This window comes from Symsagittifera roscoffensis, chromosome 1 (genome assembly GCF_963678635.1).
Source record: "Symsagittifera roscoffensis chromosome 1, txSymRosc1.1, whole genome shotgun sequence".
Classification (NCBI taxonomy): Eukaryota; Metazoa; Xenacoelomorpha; order Acoela; family Convolutidae; genus Symsagittifera; species Symsagittifera roscoffensis.
The window spans coordinates 15,422,215-15,440,253 of NC_087062.1; the positions used below are offsets into that span (position 1 = coordinate 15,422,215).

General features: G+C 36.1%; 2 protein-coding genes across 4 annotated transcripts in view; one reads left to right on the forward strand and one right to left on the reverse strand.

Annotated features, from left to right (window-relative positions):
* The window catches only part of LOC134849099 (coiled-coil domain-containing protein 181-like), a 479,610-nt gene that overhangs the window by 107,890 nt on the left and 353,681 nt on the right, over window positions 1-18,039 (reverse strand). The window lies entirely within an intron of this gene.
* Window positions 7,817-17,930, forward strand: LOC134856697 (uncharacterized). The gene is made up of 5 exons (XM_063872967.1): window positions 7,817-7,962; window positions 8,031-8,065; window positions 8,538-8,658; window positions 17,370-17,405; window positions 17,643-17,930. The coding sequence occupies exons 1-5, from the start codon at window positions 7,898-7,900 to the stop codon at window positions 17,878-17,880; spliced, it is 495 nt and encodes a 164-aa protein (XP_063729037.1). The 5' UTR covers window positions 7,817-7,897; the 3' UTR covers window positions 17,881-17,930.

The window sequence follows — 18,039 nt, forward strand, 5'->3', positions numbered from 1 at the left end:
TTTTTTAATCAAAATATACAAAAAATGGTACAATTCATACGTTAAGCAAAAACTAGATTGTTCCGAAATTTCACAGAATCTAAACACTTAAAGTAAGCAAAGATTGGGGTTTTGTTGTTTTGGGGATTTTTTGTTTTCAAATTATGTCGCATTATTCGTGGTAGCCTAGAGCATATTCATATTTAACAGTTAGTAGGGTACATTCGACAACATTTTTCATAAAAACCTGAAAAAAAATCAAAATTTTTCAAAAAGGCACAAAGAAATCTTCGAAAGCTAAAATACCGGAAAAAATGAGTTTCCTCGACTTAACTTGCTCGAAATTTGAATCAGTTTTTTTAGATTTTTGAGACTGTTCAACGAACAATGCGTGTCGACAAAATGCTATATCAAAGAGCGACCTTTGAAAAACTTTGGCAACCGGATTTGTGAGGGTGAAGTGCAGTTCGTTTCTTCAGGTACATCCAGAAGATCAAAAAGATTAGACGTCAAAAACGACTTTAATGGCAAAAATTTGCGGATAAACCGTAGAGTTTTCCCCAAATGATTTAGGGTGGAAATTGCAGTTTTTTTCGGGAAAAAAACTTGAATATAGCATAGATCTGTTCAAAGTTAACCGTATTTTAAAATAAAATTACTCTTAATCATTAAAAAGTTTTTTTGTGTAAGTAAAATTATACACAAACAATCTCGCAATAAAAAAATAAAAACCAGTTTTAATTGCGCGTTTGCATGAAAAGCATGTTTTATACAGAAGTAGTTTCCAGAATTGATACATGCTTGGGGAGGTTTTATACGCTAAGTCATTTAAGGGGGAAGAGATTGTACAGTTGATCCATATAGCGAATGGTCGAGCCCAATACAGTTGAATCTTCGAAGAAATAAAGTAAAATCTATTCGGCAATGCTCCCCCCCACGCAAACGTGAACTTAGAAAGTTAACTTTATGAAACTCATATGATGAATAAAAGAGATGATTTGACCAGAAAATGATACGTTTTGATACGAAATACAGAACCCCTCAGACCCATGGAAGGCAAAGTATAACGGTGTGATTGTACCTATTAAAACTCGGCTACTAGCGGCAGTATTTGACAAAATCTTCAGAATGTTGTAAGCCTAGATGAGGGAAGCTTGAGTTTAAAACCTCAAACCCCAAGGCCCTCATTTTCATTTTCATACCCTACATAAACAAACACACCCCTAAGTTCCAGAAACTAGTTTTTGGCCCCCAATGATCGCAAGAGCCATACTTTGGAAAGAATATAGGTTCATTCTCTCCAGTATATTTGGAAAGAATATAGGCATAAGGCGACATCTTTCGTTATATTTTAGGCTGGTTCCAACGTTGGATCGTAAGCTATTATCAATTGGAAAATACCTTTTTAGCCCGGAAACAGACAATTTTTGCAGAGTAATGGGCAAGGACATATCGATTTTGAACCGGCGATGGATACTAGTCCCACGAGTGAAAACAAAACGCCGCTTAACCAAACCATTTTGGTGTCATTTTCCGGTATTTTTAGCCATTTTCCGGAAAAGTAACGAGGAATCTTGAAAACGGCATAACCCGTGAAGTGTTATTAGATAGGTAATAATCAGATTCTGATTCTAAATATAGAGGATTGATCCCAGGTGACCCCAGGGTGACCTTAAATTGACCTTTGAGCTTTATAAGTCCGAAACTGCATAGAAAACCCCTGTATTAACCCCGGAACATGGCGTATTCCCCAGCTCACCCTACAATAACAGGGAGGAAAACTATCTATTACAAACTAAAACTTACATTTGCTTTATTCAAGCCATACAAACTTACTTTTAATCTTTTTTAAGTATTTTTGGGTTTTTTGAAGAATTACGAAATTTTTTTAAAACCTTTTAAATATGTTTCTAGGATGTTGTTTTTCCACTTTGCTTTTTACATTGCAACCTTGAATTAGTGGAGTTAACAAAAGGGGACATGGCAAACATTGAGTTCAGCTTAGCTTGGCGAAACATATATCAATATCATTTGATTTAAACTATGGAAAAGAGATGCCAACGCACATTGGGAGTAATAGGAACGCGGCAAGAGATTTAGGTCTTCGAAGAAATATGAAAGAGCGGGAAATTAACATAGCTCCTCGGAGCTGTTTTTTTTTCTCCCAAGTACACGAACTACGTCCCCTTGATGACTAGAAATTCGGGATTGGAAAATAATATAGATGGAGCTGTTGGATGCTCGAAATTAATTCATTACCCATAAATATTAAATTGGGACCTTGGGAGTGTCTCTAATTAAAAATGGCGCAGTCTGGAGGTTGAATTGAAATTGAGAGCTAGAGTAAATGGAGGTTAAGAACTAGTTAGTTACATCTAAATGCTTGGGTCGAATTGTCAAACTTAACGGATACTGGGCATCTAATAAGCGTGCTGATATTGATAAAGCAAATCGAAACTGGCACTTGGCATTTTCACCAGGTGAAGACATGTAGTCATAAAAGGAGGAGTGAATTAGCTGGATGCTAGGACTGATAGATAACTATAGCAAAACTAACTGTAAATAAAGAAGATGAATTTTAGGGTATCAGAGAGCCTCCAAGAGTAAAAAACAAGAATGTAAAAAAGAGCGAACGGTTTTTTTCGTAGTTATTTAGAGAGAACAAATGTACTAGGATAGAATATAGTTGATTCGCAGTTAGAGAGAGGGATAGAACAGAATAAAATCTAAGAAAGCTGGAGGAAACAAGCCTAGCTGATTGACTTTATATCTCTTTCGGTGATTTAGCAAGGTTGTTAGCTGGGCTGATTCAAAATTAGATTCCGGTTAAAAGCCTTTGGAATATTTTAGGAGGGAACAGTTGTTAGGTATTTAGTTTAGTTGATTTGAACCCATTTTTAGTTCCTTTTTGAGTTAGCTCTGTGAGCAAACTTCTTGTTTTGAGTTTGCGAGCTCGGAATCGAATCAACGGAGGATTCACAAGCGAGTTAACGAAGCGATTAAACGGAACAAATGCGGGCTTCGCTATAGAAGGAGTTAATCGTATTTAGCTCATTCAAAGCTTTCAAATTGCTTTTTGTTCTTTGTAATTGGAGAATAATTTGTTTTTTCTTCTTACAAAATGCTTAGCTAGCTGGAAATGCAAGAGGAGAGTAGAAAAGAGCTGAGTTTAAGCCAAAAGGGCAGTTGCGTCATCCTTCGATCGGCCTGTTAAGCCTGACCACTACTACAATCTTTTTAAGATTGTAAAGCATTTATTTTCAATGCCCCTCGCTATTGCAAATTGAATCATTAGAAGGAATAAAATAAATCAATTGAGCCCATTGAAAAACGAACTAAAATTAAAAAAAATAATAATATTTAAAACTCAAAACCAGGCTTAAGTGATCTTAGATTATGTCCTAACTATCATATTAAAATTCGTCTTGTAGATTTTTTGAGACCTTTGAGTTTTTTTCAGGGTACTAATCGGGTCACCACTATCACTATTATCAATTTGTTGCTTTGATGATGTCAATTAAAGCTTTACGAGGTGAAACTTCGTTGGAAGCCATAGACAAGCTTTTAAACTTTCTTGTAAGAACGTTGAAAAAAATGAAAGAACTCAAAAAGAGCAAAATACGAACAAAAAGAGCGTCCTTGGTGCAAAATCTGCTCACAATGTGCAAAATACACAGCTTGGCCCCCTAATGCGTATCGAATAAAATTTGCGATTGAAGCAGGTTAACTAAAATTGCAGTTAAAATTTTAGAAAGACCGACGGGAGCAGTTTCGGTTAGTTTTTTGCGGTGTTTTACCTGAATTATTGTAATCTGAGACCCTTCTCTCACATTTTACCGGTACCCCTCTATCACAATTATCATTTTAACTGGGAATTCTCTCTCACATTAGCTTTTACCGTGACTCGTCTATCACGCTTGCTTTTTTTTCTGTTTTCTGAATCTGTTTTTATCAACCAGCTTGCAACAAGAAACTTATAGCAGCAGTAATGACAAAATTGTAAAATAAAAAAAACCGGAAAAACTTTCGAAGTCTGGTTAAGTATTAATAATCCCAGTGAGGTCACTTGATTTGTTTTCTCTACAGCTTGTGACTATGTGCGTGCGTGAAAAAAACCAAAATGTGTTGTTTCATCAAAAGTTACAAAAAAGTTTATTTTTGAGCATGTTTTAGACAGTTTGAACGAAGCTTAACTTGCTTTTTAAATTAAGTAACCAACATCACGATGCCAAACTCGGGAAATTTGATAGTGGTTGCGTTCTGCATTTATTGTCCCTGGGAATTGCTTAATTTGCGTCATGTTCCGCAAAATCATATGAAGGTGGAAACCGGATGGAAGCGAAGGACACTTGTTTGAACACTAGTTGCTAAAATTGAAAATTAGCTTGCGTGCAAAAATTTGGAATCTTGTGACAGTTCGGATTGTGAAGATACATGCTCTGACATGTTTTGTTCGGGATTCCGCAGACAAATACAAGTATGCAGTTTGTCAGTGGATTTCGCAGTCAGTTTTTGTCACTGGATTCCATAAACACTTTTTTAGCTGTGCGCACAGCGTTTTTCAATATCTGATTTGGTAGATTGGGGAACGTTCCAGTCAAAAAACGTCGTCGAATTTCAGCTTGTGACAAATTATGTGTGTCAGGAAATGAGAAAAATGAGCTTCTTAATTTTTCCTCCCCTCAGCATTTAAGACAATGATCTTAAATGCTGAGATGCGGTGCGGCTGGGGGCGCTTTTCTCTTAAGCAATTAGAGCAATGTCCTAATTGCTTAGGGGGGATGGGCTTTAAAATGGATCCGATAAACATTGCAACCGATTCCTCTGATAAATGGCGGAATTCAGCGACACTTCAACGGTCAAAACATATTTGTTTGCGGAATCACTTGGCAAAATTTACTTTTTCGGCCTTCTGTGTAGCGATCGTTTGATTGTTGAATCCACTGACAAAGTTCTCTAAAACACGATGTGCCTTGGAATCCAGATGTGCCCCGGAACCCAGACGCGTGAAAGCACAAATATGTGCTCAGTTACAAAATGGAGCTTGGCGTCTTGATGTAGTAAATATTTTAATTTTTTGACCTAATCGAATTCATTATCAGCAAACCTCATTAAAAGCATAGTTTTACAAATTCTCTATGAGAAATCCTGTGCAAACTTTTATTGTTTTAAAATACGGTTCCCGGCCGCATGTGATTACCTGCAATGTTTTTGCTGTATTTCCAGAATAACTACATAAACCTCGGCTCATTTTGCCATTTTGAGTGCCTTTTTGTTCCGACATTTTAATTTCGACTCTAATTTCGACTTTTTAATTGGCCATTTTCGATGGAAGTTTTAAAGTCATTTAAATCGTTATGAGGATTTCAAGATTGCCATTATGGTCAATTCGTGGCAATTGAAGCGCGATATATTTTGCGCTATTAACGCATAAGTGGAGATTTATTTAATCCGTCTGAGAAATAGATCAAAATTGGTTGAAAGAAACTTAATTTTCATTATTGATTTGTTACTAGGAGCGAAATTTATCACTTTGTACCTTATATCGTGTATGGTGGATGATTTTCACAAAACATCTTAAAATTAACTTTTTCTACATTGAATGTTTTCATGTTTTTACTGCTCCATAGACCTTCAAAGGCAGTGGGAACATTCAGGTTTTTGCCCTGATACGAACAGTCTTGTTGTTCTTGTTTTGGATTTTTGCGGGCTTAGAGTAGATTACGGTCCGTGTGCTGCCGAAGCATCTAGATGTCTTCCTTCTATTCCAATTACTGTGTTTTTGCTAGTGCATAAAATAAAACAAGTTTTAAAAAAATTAAAAACCATTTAGTGTCAATGTGAAATTTTCTGAAGAATGAAATATACCACAAGAGAGTCTCCAATGGATTCATTTGATGAAAGTATCATTTATGTTTGCGCGGGCGTTATGGGACAAAAGTTTAAATACTTTTTAAACTCAAATAATTTCAAAAATATCTTGAAATTTTTGAAAATCATTTCAAATATGTACCGGAAACAAAAACTCCTTGATCGAATATATATTAGATTTTAGAAATTTAGATTTGAAGGAAATGGTTTAAGTCAAAATAAGATGAAAATAGGTTTTTTTCCACTCCCCTTCTGATCTACTGTTAATAATTCAGCAAAAATATACTTCGACTATAAATTAACAGTCGAATTTCCAAAAGAATTAAAGTAAACAGTCGATTTTCCAAAATAGAGATTAAATGTCTCAAAATTTCCCAACATTTAAATGTCTTCGAATTCTATTAAGAAAAAATGATATTGAAGGTCGATTTTGTCTATTTTTTTCATCAAAATATACAAAAAATATACAATTCATACGGAGGCAAAAACTAGATTGTTCCGAAATTTCACAGAATCTAAACACTTAAAGTAAGCAAAGATTGGCGTTTGCTCCAATCAAAAACATTTTTTGTTTTCAAATTATGTCGCGTTATTCGTGGTAAACTAGAGCATATTCATTTTTAACAGTTAGTAGGGTACATTTGACAACATTTTTCGTAAAAATCTGAAAAAAAAATCAAAATTTTTCAAAAAGGCACAAAGAAATCTTCGAAAGCTAAAATACCGGAAAAATGAGGTTCCTCGACTTAACTTGCCCGAAATTTGAATCAAAATGCAAGCTGGTTTTCTTAACAATGGAATGTTTTTTTTCTTCATTTTTTAGTTTCATCTGAACTTTGACTGAAAGAGCTTTAAAATCCTGTATCGTTCATACCGTCGCTGTGATTATTTGTGGTGCTTGATTTTGCACGGAAAACAAAAACAAAAGTTTCATACACTCCCGTGCGCGACGTTTCTTCCCATTTCCAATTGTCGGAACAAAAAATCAATTACGAAATCGAGAGGATCAGTTGTGATAGAACCAAAGTTGATACACATTTTCCACGTCTACGCATTTTTTAATTGTATATATTCAAGTTTGGATGAACAATCTATATTAAAATTTTCTTTGTAATACCGGTATGGTATGTCTATCTTGACTTCAATGGATTTTTTTAAAAGCAACTTTACCATGAAACATTAGTTTCAATCAATTTAAATCCTATTAAATGTTCTATTTATTTTTTGTTATGATCGAAACACGGTAATTTTGGGTATTGAACGCATATAGATTTTAAAAAAACTTAAGTTGATAGAACTTCTTTTTTAGGTTCAAGACTAAGTCTTAAAGTGGCTCTGAAGCAGAAAAAGGACAGAGTCGCTCAACTTCTCACATTTGGTACAACTATTTCCTGCTATAGTTTTCTTGAATAATTTCGCGAGATTCCTCGAAATTTTGCGAGCGTATAATTGCTTTAACTCACGTTAACCAAAAATGTTGTTGTGGCTAGCTGCATATCAAAGGTATATATTTACAGGACTGTTATTAAAGTTTGGCAAGCAGAAAAATCCTTCAAAAAATCAAATTCCTGGTGAGTTTTTGTTTGTGTTCCAATTTGTTCCGACCGACTCGACTTCATGTTTCGACTTATTGTTTCGACTGTGCTGTAACTTTGCGCTCAACTTTATGTTCTGACTTTGGGTTCGACTTTATGTTTCAATTTTGTGTACGACGGCCTTAAATTTTGACTACGTATTCGACTTTTTTTTAACTTGTTTTTGAGTAGCTGGACAAAAAATTAATTTTGGCTTCCAGAATTTTTTGGGAACATTTTGCTTGGGAAATTTACAAACGGATTTGACCACAGGCTCGCCTGGTTTGCTCATATGGAACTTTCTACTGTTTTTTGTACCACTCTCTTCTTGGCTGTGCATATAGAAAAATTTTGATAGTCAATAGTTGTTCACTTTTTATGACTCGTTTTCTTTAACTTACTTGATATAAATTTTCATTTGAAGCACATGAATAGTTGTTGTTCAAATTTGCTTTTACATATTCTGATCAGTTATGATTAAAACACATCTTGAATCAAATTATGAATATAACTTTCGACATCTCTTAATTGTTTCGAGGTAATCAAATTACAAGATAATTTTTGAAAAAAATCTTCGAAACAAAAACTAACTTGTTTATGTTTCAGTTACTACTCAATACAAGCAACCAGCGCTAATAACGGTAGAATAAATATGGTTTCTGTTTATTATTGTTTTTAAATGATGACCAAGTATAATTTTGGGCAAGTTTTGAAATATATTTTTTTGAGGTTTATCAAAGCATCATATAGAGTTTATTTAACCTAAACTATTAACGCTGCATGAAAAACATTGCACAATTAGGCCATGAATGACCTTTTAGTTGCCTAAAAAATTGCGTGCACTCCTTATGTGGCCATAATAAGTACATATAAACGCCCTCTTTTAGTAGTATTTGTCAATCAAAAACGGCATATCCTAAAATACCAAGGGGTGAGCATTTTTCATCGAGTGATCGACCGAATACTTTATCGATAACTCGTCCAAAGATAGCTGATTTTCACGAGGGCGATTGTCACAAGACTAGAATCCATTTTTTCATTTGACGTTTTTTCTTATGAGATGCAGACCAACCCTAATGAATTAGATTTATAAATATGATGGGAATGCTTCAGACGACAGTAGTTCGACGAATGACCGCCTTGTACTCTACATTGGAATAGGGCTGGGTGTTCTTGTAGCTACGATCATCACAGTTATTGTCATTATGGCTATCTTGTGCAAAGCTAGAAAACAGTTAGTTTTTGTCCGACCATTACGAAATCATGTTTTTGCTCACGTTCGATGTACCCTTACAGAACTTCGCCCGAAATAACCGAGTGACAACTTTAAATAGAGTACAGTTTGAAAAAAAACAATAAAAAATCAACTATTTTGCTGAACAATTTTTTTGGCCGAAGTTTTCAGTGTTTGCGGAAGAAAAGAAAGAGTCTATACTTTCAAATCGTTATATTTTTTGATTGTTCGGCTATGAGCGGAGCTAAACAAAAACTTGAAAAGAAAATTTGCATAATAAGAGTTGAATACACAAATCTGACAACAGTTTTTATTAAAGAAATTCGAAAAATCTATCAATTCAAAATAAATCTGTAATGCAGAATGTTATGCAGAATTTTTTTCTTTTTTTTCCAAGTTTTTTTGTTATCAAAAGGCGCTACAATGAAGCTTCAAGAACATATATTCCTCAGGTAAAACTCTTATCACGTCTTACTTGCGTGTTTAAGTTTTCTCGCGTTTGCTTTATTTACTCAAAACTAGACCAAAACTTGAAAAATTTTATCTGTTTTTCGCTTCAAGGCGGAGATTTTAAATTTTTTTTAAATAGGGTTAGAATCAGGATTGCAAGGGCTTCATTATAATGTATCTCTCGACCAGTTCCGCAGATTGATTAATGCATCTGATTTCGCGTGGAATAAACAAGGATATCCCATTACTGTGTATGTAGCACCGAATATTCCAACCATCGTCTTTAAGAAACTGCAAATTTTTCTTCAAATTTGTGTAGTTTTCGTGCGTGGTTAGATAGAAAAAAAACCTGAAATGAAACTTTGATTTAAGTAAATTCGGCAGTCATACTTAATAATGTAAAACAAAATGGTCAAAAAGTTCTAGAAAAATTACTAGAAAATCGAAAAATCCCGAAACACAAAAACTCAAAATTTTATTTTCAATTTTTTCAAAGTTCATGGTTCCAAAATGGAGCTAAGAAATCCCAAAAAATAGTAATAATTGCTTAAAACTAAGTGTTTACAGCTCAAATTAGACATATTTAAGCTTTTGTAAGCCTGCTCGCTGACCTTATTTGCTCAGAATAAGGCAAAAAATCAAAAATATCAAACCGGTTTATCCCGACAATGAAAATTTTTAAAAAACATTTTTATGTCAATCGAATCACGACTAAAGTGCTTTCAAGATGGTATATGGCTGCACTCTCTTCGTTGATTATTTGTGGTTGCGGATTATTTTGGGAAAACAAAAAAATAGAAACAAGATTAAAAAACTAAAACACACCCGAACACAAATTCCATCCCTTTTTTCAAATGGTTGGAAAAATGACAACACACCCAAACACACATTTTAAGCAAAATACGCACATACAGAAAAATAAATAACTACACACAGAAAAACTTTCTTGCTCTTTGTCTGTCATCCGGCCGGATTGGCAAAGTTAGTGTAAGTTAATTTATATTGATGTTAGCTCACTGCGTTGAGCTGGTCAGTTGACCTTGTATGATGTTGCGAAAGCGACACATCACAAAATTTTGGTGAGAAGATGAATGAAGACATTCCGAACTAGTAGTTTATTTGAATTCTCAGTTGATATTATTTTTCGTTTACCAATCCCTTTAAATTCAATTTTAACGCAAAATGACACGGTGCAGCCAGCAAGATTCATGAAAAGTCCACTTAACATCAATCCATTTTCGGAAAAAGCTTCAACGGGACCGCACTTAGAATGGTCCAAATGCGCCGCGATTGTCAAAATGGCAGAATTCGCAGAGGACGGGATCGAAGTTTGAATTTTTTTACGAGATCAACCTGAATTCGTCGATCCGCCAGAACCAGTCTTGGAAGTTAAAAAAATGCGGGAAACAGACGCACAAAGAAAAATCAGAGAAGCCAGGAGCCAAGAAAAACGCGTCGGATGGGAGAACCGATGCCTAAAATCTCGAGAAAAGGGCGTCTTATGTAACTCAGTAGCATGGGACGAAGCGGATGCAAACGTGGGAAGTTATTTGTTCCTCTGATTAGGCACAGAAGGACAAAGGCAGGTACAACAAAAATGTTCAGGATTGGACATACAATCTACAACAACAAAATCACTCGTGCTAGTTAAGGAAGTTAGTTTCAAAACGGAAAAAGTAATCGCATTCAAACGATAAAAATTCATTTGTCGTAAGCAGAAAAAAATGAATAGCTAGAGCAATTTCACGCTGACTTAGTAGAACTCAGATCAAAAGCAGACTGCGGAGCCGCAAGGACAAATAGGTTCCAGCCATGTTCACCGTACATATGCATAATGATAAGATCACAGAGGAATTACCAGCAGAAAACCGTTCAACAAAGGACGCATAAGAATACGCCATTAGAAAAAGTTTTTGAACACAGCAGAACTACTAATTCTTTCGGTTTATTTTCTTCAACAGCTAAAAATTAAGAACTATTGGGTTGCATTCAACCTCGAGGCCGGGCTGGCCATCCACAATATACAAGGAATAACTGAGGCAGATACCCTCGAGGACGCCAAAACTACATACGCGGAAATCAAAACAGAAATCTACAAACCAGAATAACATGCAGCAAATAATTGCTACAAACATGGAAAAACATCATTTGGACCCAACCCTTTTCAATCATGCCAGGCGAAAGAAAAAATCTGCGCAAAATGCGCAAAACGGGGACATTTTGCGAAAGTATGTAGATCAGAAAATGTCAACATCCTACAAAAAAAAAACAACGAAGAACAATCCATCGCAAAAGGCGATCGAAGTCAGAAAATAGAAGAAAGAGATCTAGTTGCATTCGCCGAATTCACGTCACAGCATGGGTGGGAAGAACCACAAAGAGATAATTTTTGCACGATGGCAATCGCTGAAGCATTTGAAAACAGAAATTCAGCGAAAATCAACGGTGAAGATCTACATGATTATAAAATGAATTTCAAGACAAAATCCGAACCCATATTTGTTATCGCGATTTTTGGTATTCCTGTGTCTTCTTAAACGAGACAAAAGCACGTCGGCTGCAACAAAATGACAGTTCAACGATGTTCAAATATATCCCCACGGAGGTCGGTGAAGGAAAACTTTACACAACTATGCGTCAGAATAGGAAAAGCAAAAAACCACGGGCTGAAAACAGAGTTCACTTCGGAAGTGACTCCTATCCAGCAAAAAGGCCGCAGAGTCCCGACTCATCATCAAGAGAGAGTTGAAGCAAAATTAAACAAACTGATAGACCAGAAACTTATTGTGAAACTAGACAAATGTTCAGCACGAAAACAGCCCGATCGTAATAACGTTGAGAGAGTTCAAACAGTAAAACTGGCGTTAGATTCGGAGAAAACTAGCAATTCATCTACAAAAACAAAATTCAAATGCCAAATATACTGCTACTTCTTGACAACGTCGCTCAAACAAAAAAATCTTACACAAAAGAATAAACCTTGTTCTCGTATCTTGACTTAAGATATGCTTATTCACAAATCCCTTTGGATAAACATACTTGAGAGCAGTGAAACATTAGCCTCATCGGGGAAAACGCCACGGAGAGTACCAGTTTCACACAAGTTTCTAAGACCTCATGGATATGCCGGCAGAATTTCGAAAAGCAATCAAACTCAAGTTAACAAATTTCAAAACACTTATGCATATCTCGATGATTTACTAAGAGTTACGCTGACGCATTCAAAATACGCTATTTGCAGAATGGTTCAGCTCTTTTTTGTTTTTTGACAATTGCGACAGAGATACGCCATTTCCGGAATCATTCCGCGCTCGTTAACTTTTGACAACCGCGACCGAGATACGCTGTTTGCAGAATCATTTGGCGCTTGATTTTTTTAACAATCGCAACCGAGATACGCTACTTGTAGAATCTTTCCGCGTTTTTTTGACAATCGCAACCGAGATATCCCATTTCAAAATTTGTTCCAAGATTATCGAATTTTTGACGATCGGCCCGAGGTACGCTTTTTGCAGAATCTTTTTGTGCTTGTTAATTTGTTGAAAATCGCATCCGCGTTACGCTAATTGCAGAATCGTTTGGCTCTTGTTATTTTTTGAGGTACAAAAAAACAAATTCAGAAACCGTTACAAAAACTCGATGGAAAAATTTTTGCCATGTCTATAGACAAATGAAATTTTGCCTGCAAACAAATCAAATGGCTAGATTATAACATAGATAGCGAGAACACGACCTCTCTTATTAGAAAAACAGAAGCCACATTAAAACTATCTCCACCTAAAACATTCAAACAATGAAAATATTTATGGGTTTTTTACATCATCTCACAGGATGCATTCCCCATCTGGTATAAACTGCCGAGGCACTACGTCCACTACTAAAGAACATAGAAAAACTCAAAAGAGATTATGCATCAACACATGACTTAACATTCAACAAGATTTAAAAAAAAATTAGTCTCTAAAACAACACAGAATAAACATATTGACCAAAAACTTGAAACACGCAGGGTTTGTGACACCTCAACTTCCGGTTTAGAAGCAGCCCCAGAAAAAAAACACACCAGAAGGTTGGGTGGCACTCGCATACGCGTCTATATTTCTAAATCCATTGAAAAAAAAATATTCAGGAAATGAACTAAAACACTTGGGGGTCGTTTAGGCATAAGAACACTTCGAATACTACTTATACGGCAATAATTTTCTCGTCATAACAGATCCTGAAAAGCTTTATTTAGCGAACGAAACGCAAACGAAAGATCAAAGAATAATCAAAGGAGACTAACAAGATGGATCGATTGGCTAAATTCTTTAAGTTTTGACGTGAAATATTTGGCGGGAATGAAATTGGAGTAATTGACTTCATGTCTCAAAATACGATTGGTTTAGCATAACCACCTAGTGAGTATGAAGAGGAATCTTTTGTGGCGTCAATCAGCTCATTCATAATTATTCTTGAGATGATTGACAACTTAATCTTAAAACAATTGGCCAAAAAAAAGCTAGCATCGAACCGACTAATCAAAAAACTCATCGAAAATGAAAGAAAGCTAACGGGACAACCCAAATCTCAAGTTCATTCCAAAAAAATCACTCGACGCACAAGCGGTCAAATATTTCAACAAAATCTTAATCGTTCTCTCAGAAGTTTTTTCAAAGTCCAGTCTGAAACTAAAACACTTAATAGGAAAATCAATTTTGTCAATTTCAAACAAATACAGCAGAGCACAAAGAAGATGCGAAAATTAACCAGTTACAAGAGATTTGAAAGGGGCTTTGTTCCGGAAAACGAAGGTACCACACATCGTAACAGAACCAAACGTCGGATAGAGAAGTTACAAGGATAATCCAATCGGGAGGAGAGCATCTCAGATTCACGATGGCAACGACAAAGGACAGATGAAAGGCTCATCCAGACGCTACGTCAACAACAGCCACAAGCAAGGACGCTGGAGAAAACATCAAAAAAGCAACTGAAAATCACATTTCCAAAAATTGTTTCCAGTGACAACAGCACACACCAAGAGGACGCCGATAAAATAACCTTGAAAACAAATACTGATATCGGAACCACGATTACAGGACCAGTGTAAAACATCATCGTCCAAACAAACGGAGCCAAAAATTCAAAACATCGCAAACAAACCGATCTACCAATCTAAACGAAAGAGTTAAATGAAAATTGCATAAGCCGCGTGGATTCAAATGTGTTTCATTGCCGCGTGGATCAGTTTCATTACCGGCGCAACTCGAAAAGATAGAAATATGCGCCCAATTGTTAACTTCTTGAAATACTGGTACAATATACGACACCACCATCACGTACGAGATGATTGTCTGCTCATCAACGAGCGAATTGTAGTCCTACCCAACTTCGAAAGACAGTGTTGGATAGCTTGAATCGCACTCACCCCGGATTGGCGGGCATGCTAGACGACTTCCAACACATCTGGTTTCCCCACATCCACAGTTCAATTGTGCAGATGTCCCAAGGATGTCAACAGTGTACCGAGAAAGAAACTAATAATGGGAGAAAACACTCGTCCCAAATGGAACCTGTTGTCGAACCTAACGAAGAGGCACAATCAATTTTTTGGGACCTCTTTGAAAGAACTAAAAAAAGATGCATATATACTAGGTGCTATAGATAACTGGTCAAAATTTCCAACAGCTGAGGTAGTTTCGAACATGACGGCAGAGGTCGCATGAAAATTTATGCAACGTTACACATCAAATGACGGAGTACCTCGTAAACTAAGATGCAACCAGGCACAAAACTTTCGAGCCAACAAGTTTCAACTTATTTGCATTCGAGTCAAATAAAACTCCTCTTTGCATCAGTCGATGACCACAGATCTATAAGGAGGGTAGAAAGAGTGATACAAACAACTAAACAGCGACTCGGAGTAATGAGAACTGACAAGAACAAAACTGCGATCAAATTAGACTTGGATGTCGCGGAAATTATCAAAACGTCACCTATAACTCCACACGGAATAATATTAATAACACCATTTGAAGCAATTATAAGTAGAAAAACTAATTATCCACTTTCAAACATAAAAATAAATAGTTCATCTAACAATTTATTTTTGGGAAAACCCCAAACACGCCTGTTTAGATCGGAAAAATTTTATACACCTTCCAATTTTAGTGCACGACCTCCAAAAAAGACCATTAACAAAATTATGATAAAAAGAAGAGTCCCAGAGCCTGCAATCATTCAACACACACCAGCTAAAGATAGCATACAGCCATCAAATAAAGATGTGAAAATTAGGCGATTGTTAGCTCTTGAAAAAGAGAAATTAAATGTAAGATATAAAGGTATTCAGCAACAAGTCCAACCAAATATCAAAAAAACGAATAAAAACAAGTAGCACAGAAATTAGCTATGTTGGCAACAAAAGTAAAAAACCAAAAATTTTTGGACAAAACTATTGTAGGGAAAATCTTAACATTTACGCCATGTACAGCGTGGGTACAAACAAAAGAAAAACAACCAATACTTCTGAGAAATAGTGGGGTTGCGTTCGTGCCTAAACAGTTAATCTATGGTCTATGCCGGCGGTCCTTACTTAGCGACTACGTGGCATATAAGTCCGCTTGGATAACAAAACCTTGTTTGTGTTTTTTGGATTTCAAGGATCCTAACGCACCACAACACCCTATGTTTCGAGAGGACACAACGAGACTACTAGTGAAGCAAACTCAAAATAAGTCACAGGTCAATCCGATCAAAAGGAAAGCCGCAGGAAAACGAACAAGGGGAAACCAGTAAAACGAACTCAACAAACGAAGCCGCCAAAATGCTACCACCAAAAAAATCGGGTCGCGCCAAACAATCAACTCTAGCCGGGGCACTGGGGAACCCGGTGCCATATACTGGCACAGAAAAAGGTGATTCAATCACCGGCAAAACAATTCTCAATCGAATCACGCACGGACAAAAAACCAGGAAAATGCCACGACAACGAAACAACCTTCTGAGCCCAATCCAAAACCCAGTCTAAAGAACGGCAACTCGGAGATGGGGTTTCATGCGAAATCGCCGGAGTACAAAACCTGCGTAGAACTTTTGGACGCATAAAACCGAAGCCAAAGTAAAAAGACCAACATGCAATGGAAATCACCGAATTGGTGTCCCCTGCAAAAAGCCCACAGAAAAGGCAAGATATGGAGGTTCTAGTCGTAACCAAAAACAAAATAAGGAAAGCATGAACACAGAGTCAGACCACAAAAGAGACGACTTTGAGGAGCACCAAGAAAAACAATAAGAAGAGGACAAGGAAGTTGACGGGAAAATCCAACCGGAAGTGAGAAACGAAAAAGAAATAATGTAGAAGCCGTATAGTCCAATGAGGACCGAAAACTCAAAACTGCCCCTATGGGACATAAGAACTTTAGTCCTACTGGAACTTAAAACTCAAATCATTAATTTGTGTTCTTTTTCTTACGGGGGAGGTGGAATAACATCCGGCCTGATTGGCAAGTTTAGTGATTATTTTATATTGATGTTAGCTCACTGCGTTGAGCTGGTCCGTTGACCTTGTATGATGTTACGAATGCGCCACATCACGATATGTTGGTTAGAACATGAATAAAGACAGTCCGAACTAGTTGTTTTATTTGAGTTCTCAGTTGATAATGTTTGTCGTTTACCAGTCTGTTTGGATTCAAGTTTAACAGCTATCATAACCCGCGGCATGACAATGTCCTTCCCAAAAACACATAAACTAAATAATGAAAAAGTAAAGATTAGGGAGTTAATGTTTTAGTTTAACAAAAACTTTACGATTTGATATGAGTATTTCGTTTTTTTTGCTAGCATTCTGCTTGATAAAATCGGCAACGGCAAAGTTTGGAAAAAGTGTTTCTAAGTTAATGATATCTCTTTTTTTGCAAAAAAAAACTTCAAATTTTTTTTGAGTTTTTGGCAAGTATTTAGTCCTTTTTTGACTTTTTCTGTAGTTTATACGTTTTACAGCAAACGTACTCCAAAAATTATCTGTTCTTGAAAACAGTGACTTCTAGAATGATGATATTTTTGCTTTGGTTTTGACAAAAGCTATAACTTCAGTTCGAATTTTTTTTCTCAAGACTGGGAAATTTTTGCTCAAAACTTAAAATTATACCTCAATCAATGTGATTTTTGAAACTTTATGGTTCAGCGAGGCAAAAAAACACCGCAACCTAAGTTCCGACTCACCTTGGGTGATCACAATTATGCTTTGCTGTGAAAACTTGTATCAAATGTTTCAGAATCCCGGAGCCCACTCCCGGTGAAGAATATTCAATGTGAGTCAACTTTACTCCCTCAGTCTTATCCTTTGGCGACTTTTTTTCAATTAAAGCAGGCGATTTCTTAAGTTTTGTTAAACTTGAGAGCAGCTAGCTGCCCTGCTCTTTCATAATATTCATCTTCGCCAAATTGAAGCAAAACAATACGCAATAAAAAATAAGTCCTTGTTGAACATTTTTAGACAAAATAACCCATTTCCCAGCACCATATATATAGAACATTTGTTTTTATAGGCCCGACCCGAATTACGTGGAAACCGGTGCTTATGTTAATCCAAATCTTGACAAAGAATTCACAGTTTCAATTAGCAGTCAACAATCAGAAACATACCAGGAAACGCTTGAAATGAAACCAATCAGTTACTTAAACTCAACCGAGGTAATTGAGCATTCGTCCAGAGGCATGGGGGATTATGCCGATAAAGTTGAGAGAACGCCCGCCGCCTACAAAAAATTTGGTAGTTATCCTTAATGCGATGTTATATCAAAACGGTTATGCAGATTTGTTTTAATAGATTTATTTGATCCAAATTTTCCAATTAAATTTATGAAATATTTTGAATAAAACTTTTACCGAGAAAACGTATTTTGAATAAAATGTTTCTGGAAAAATGTTCTGCGCGCCATCTTA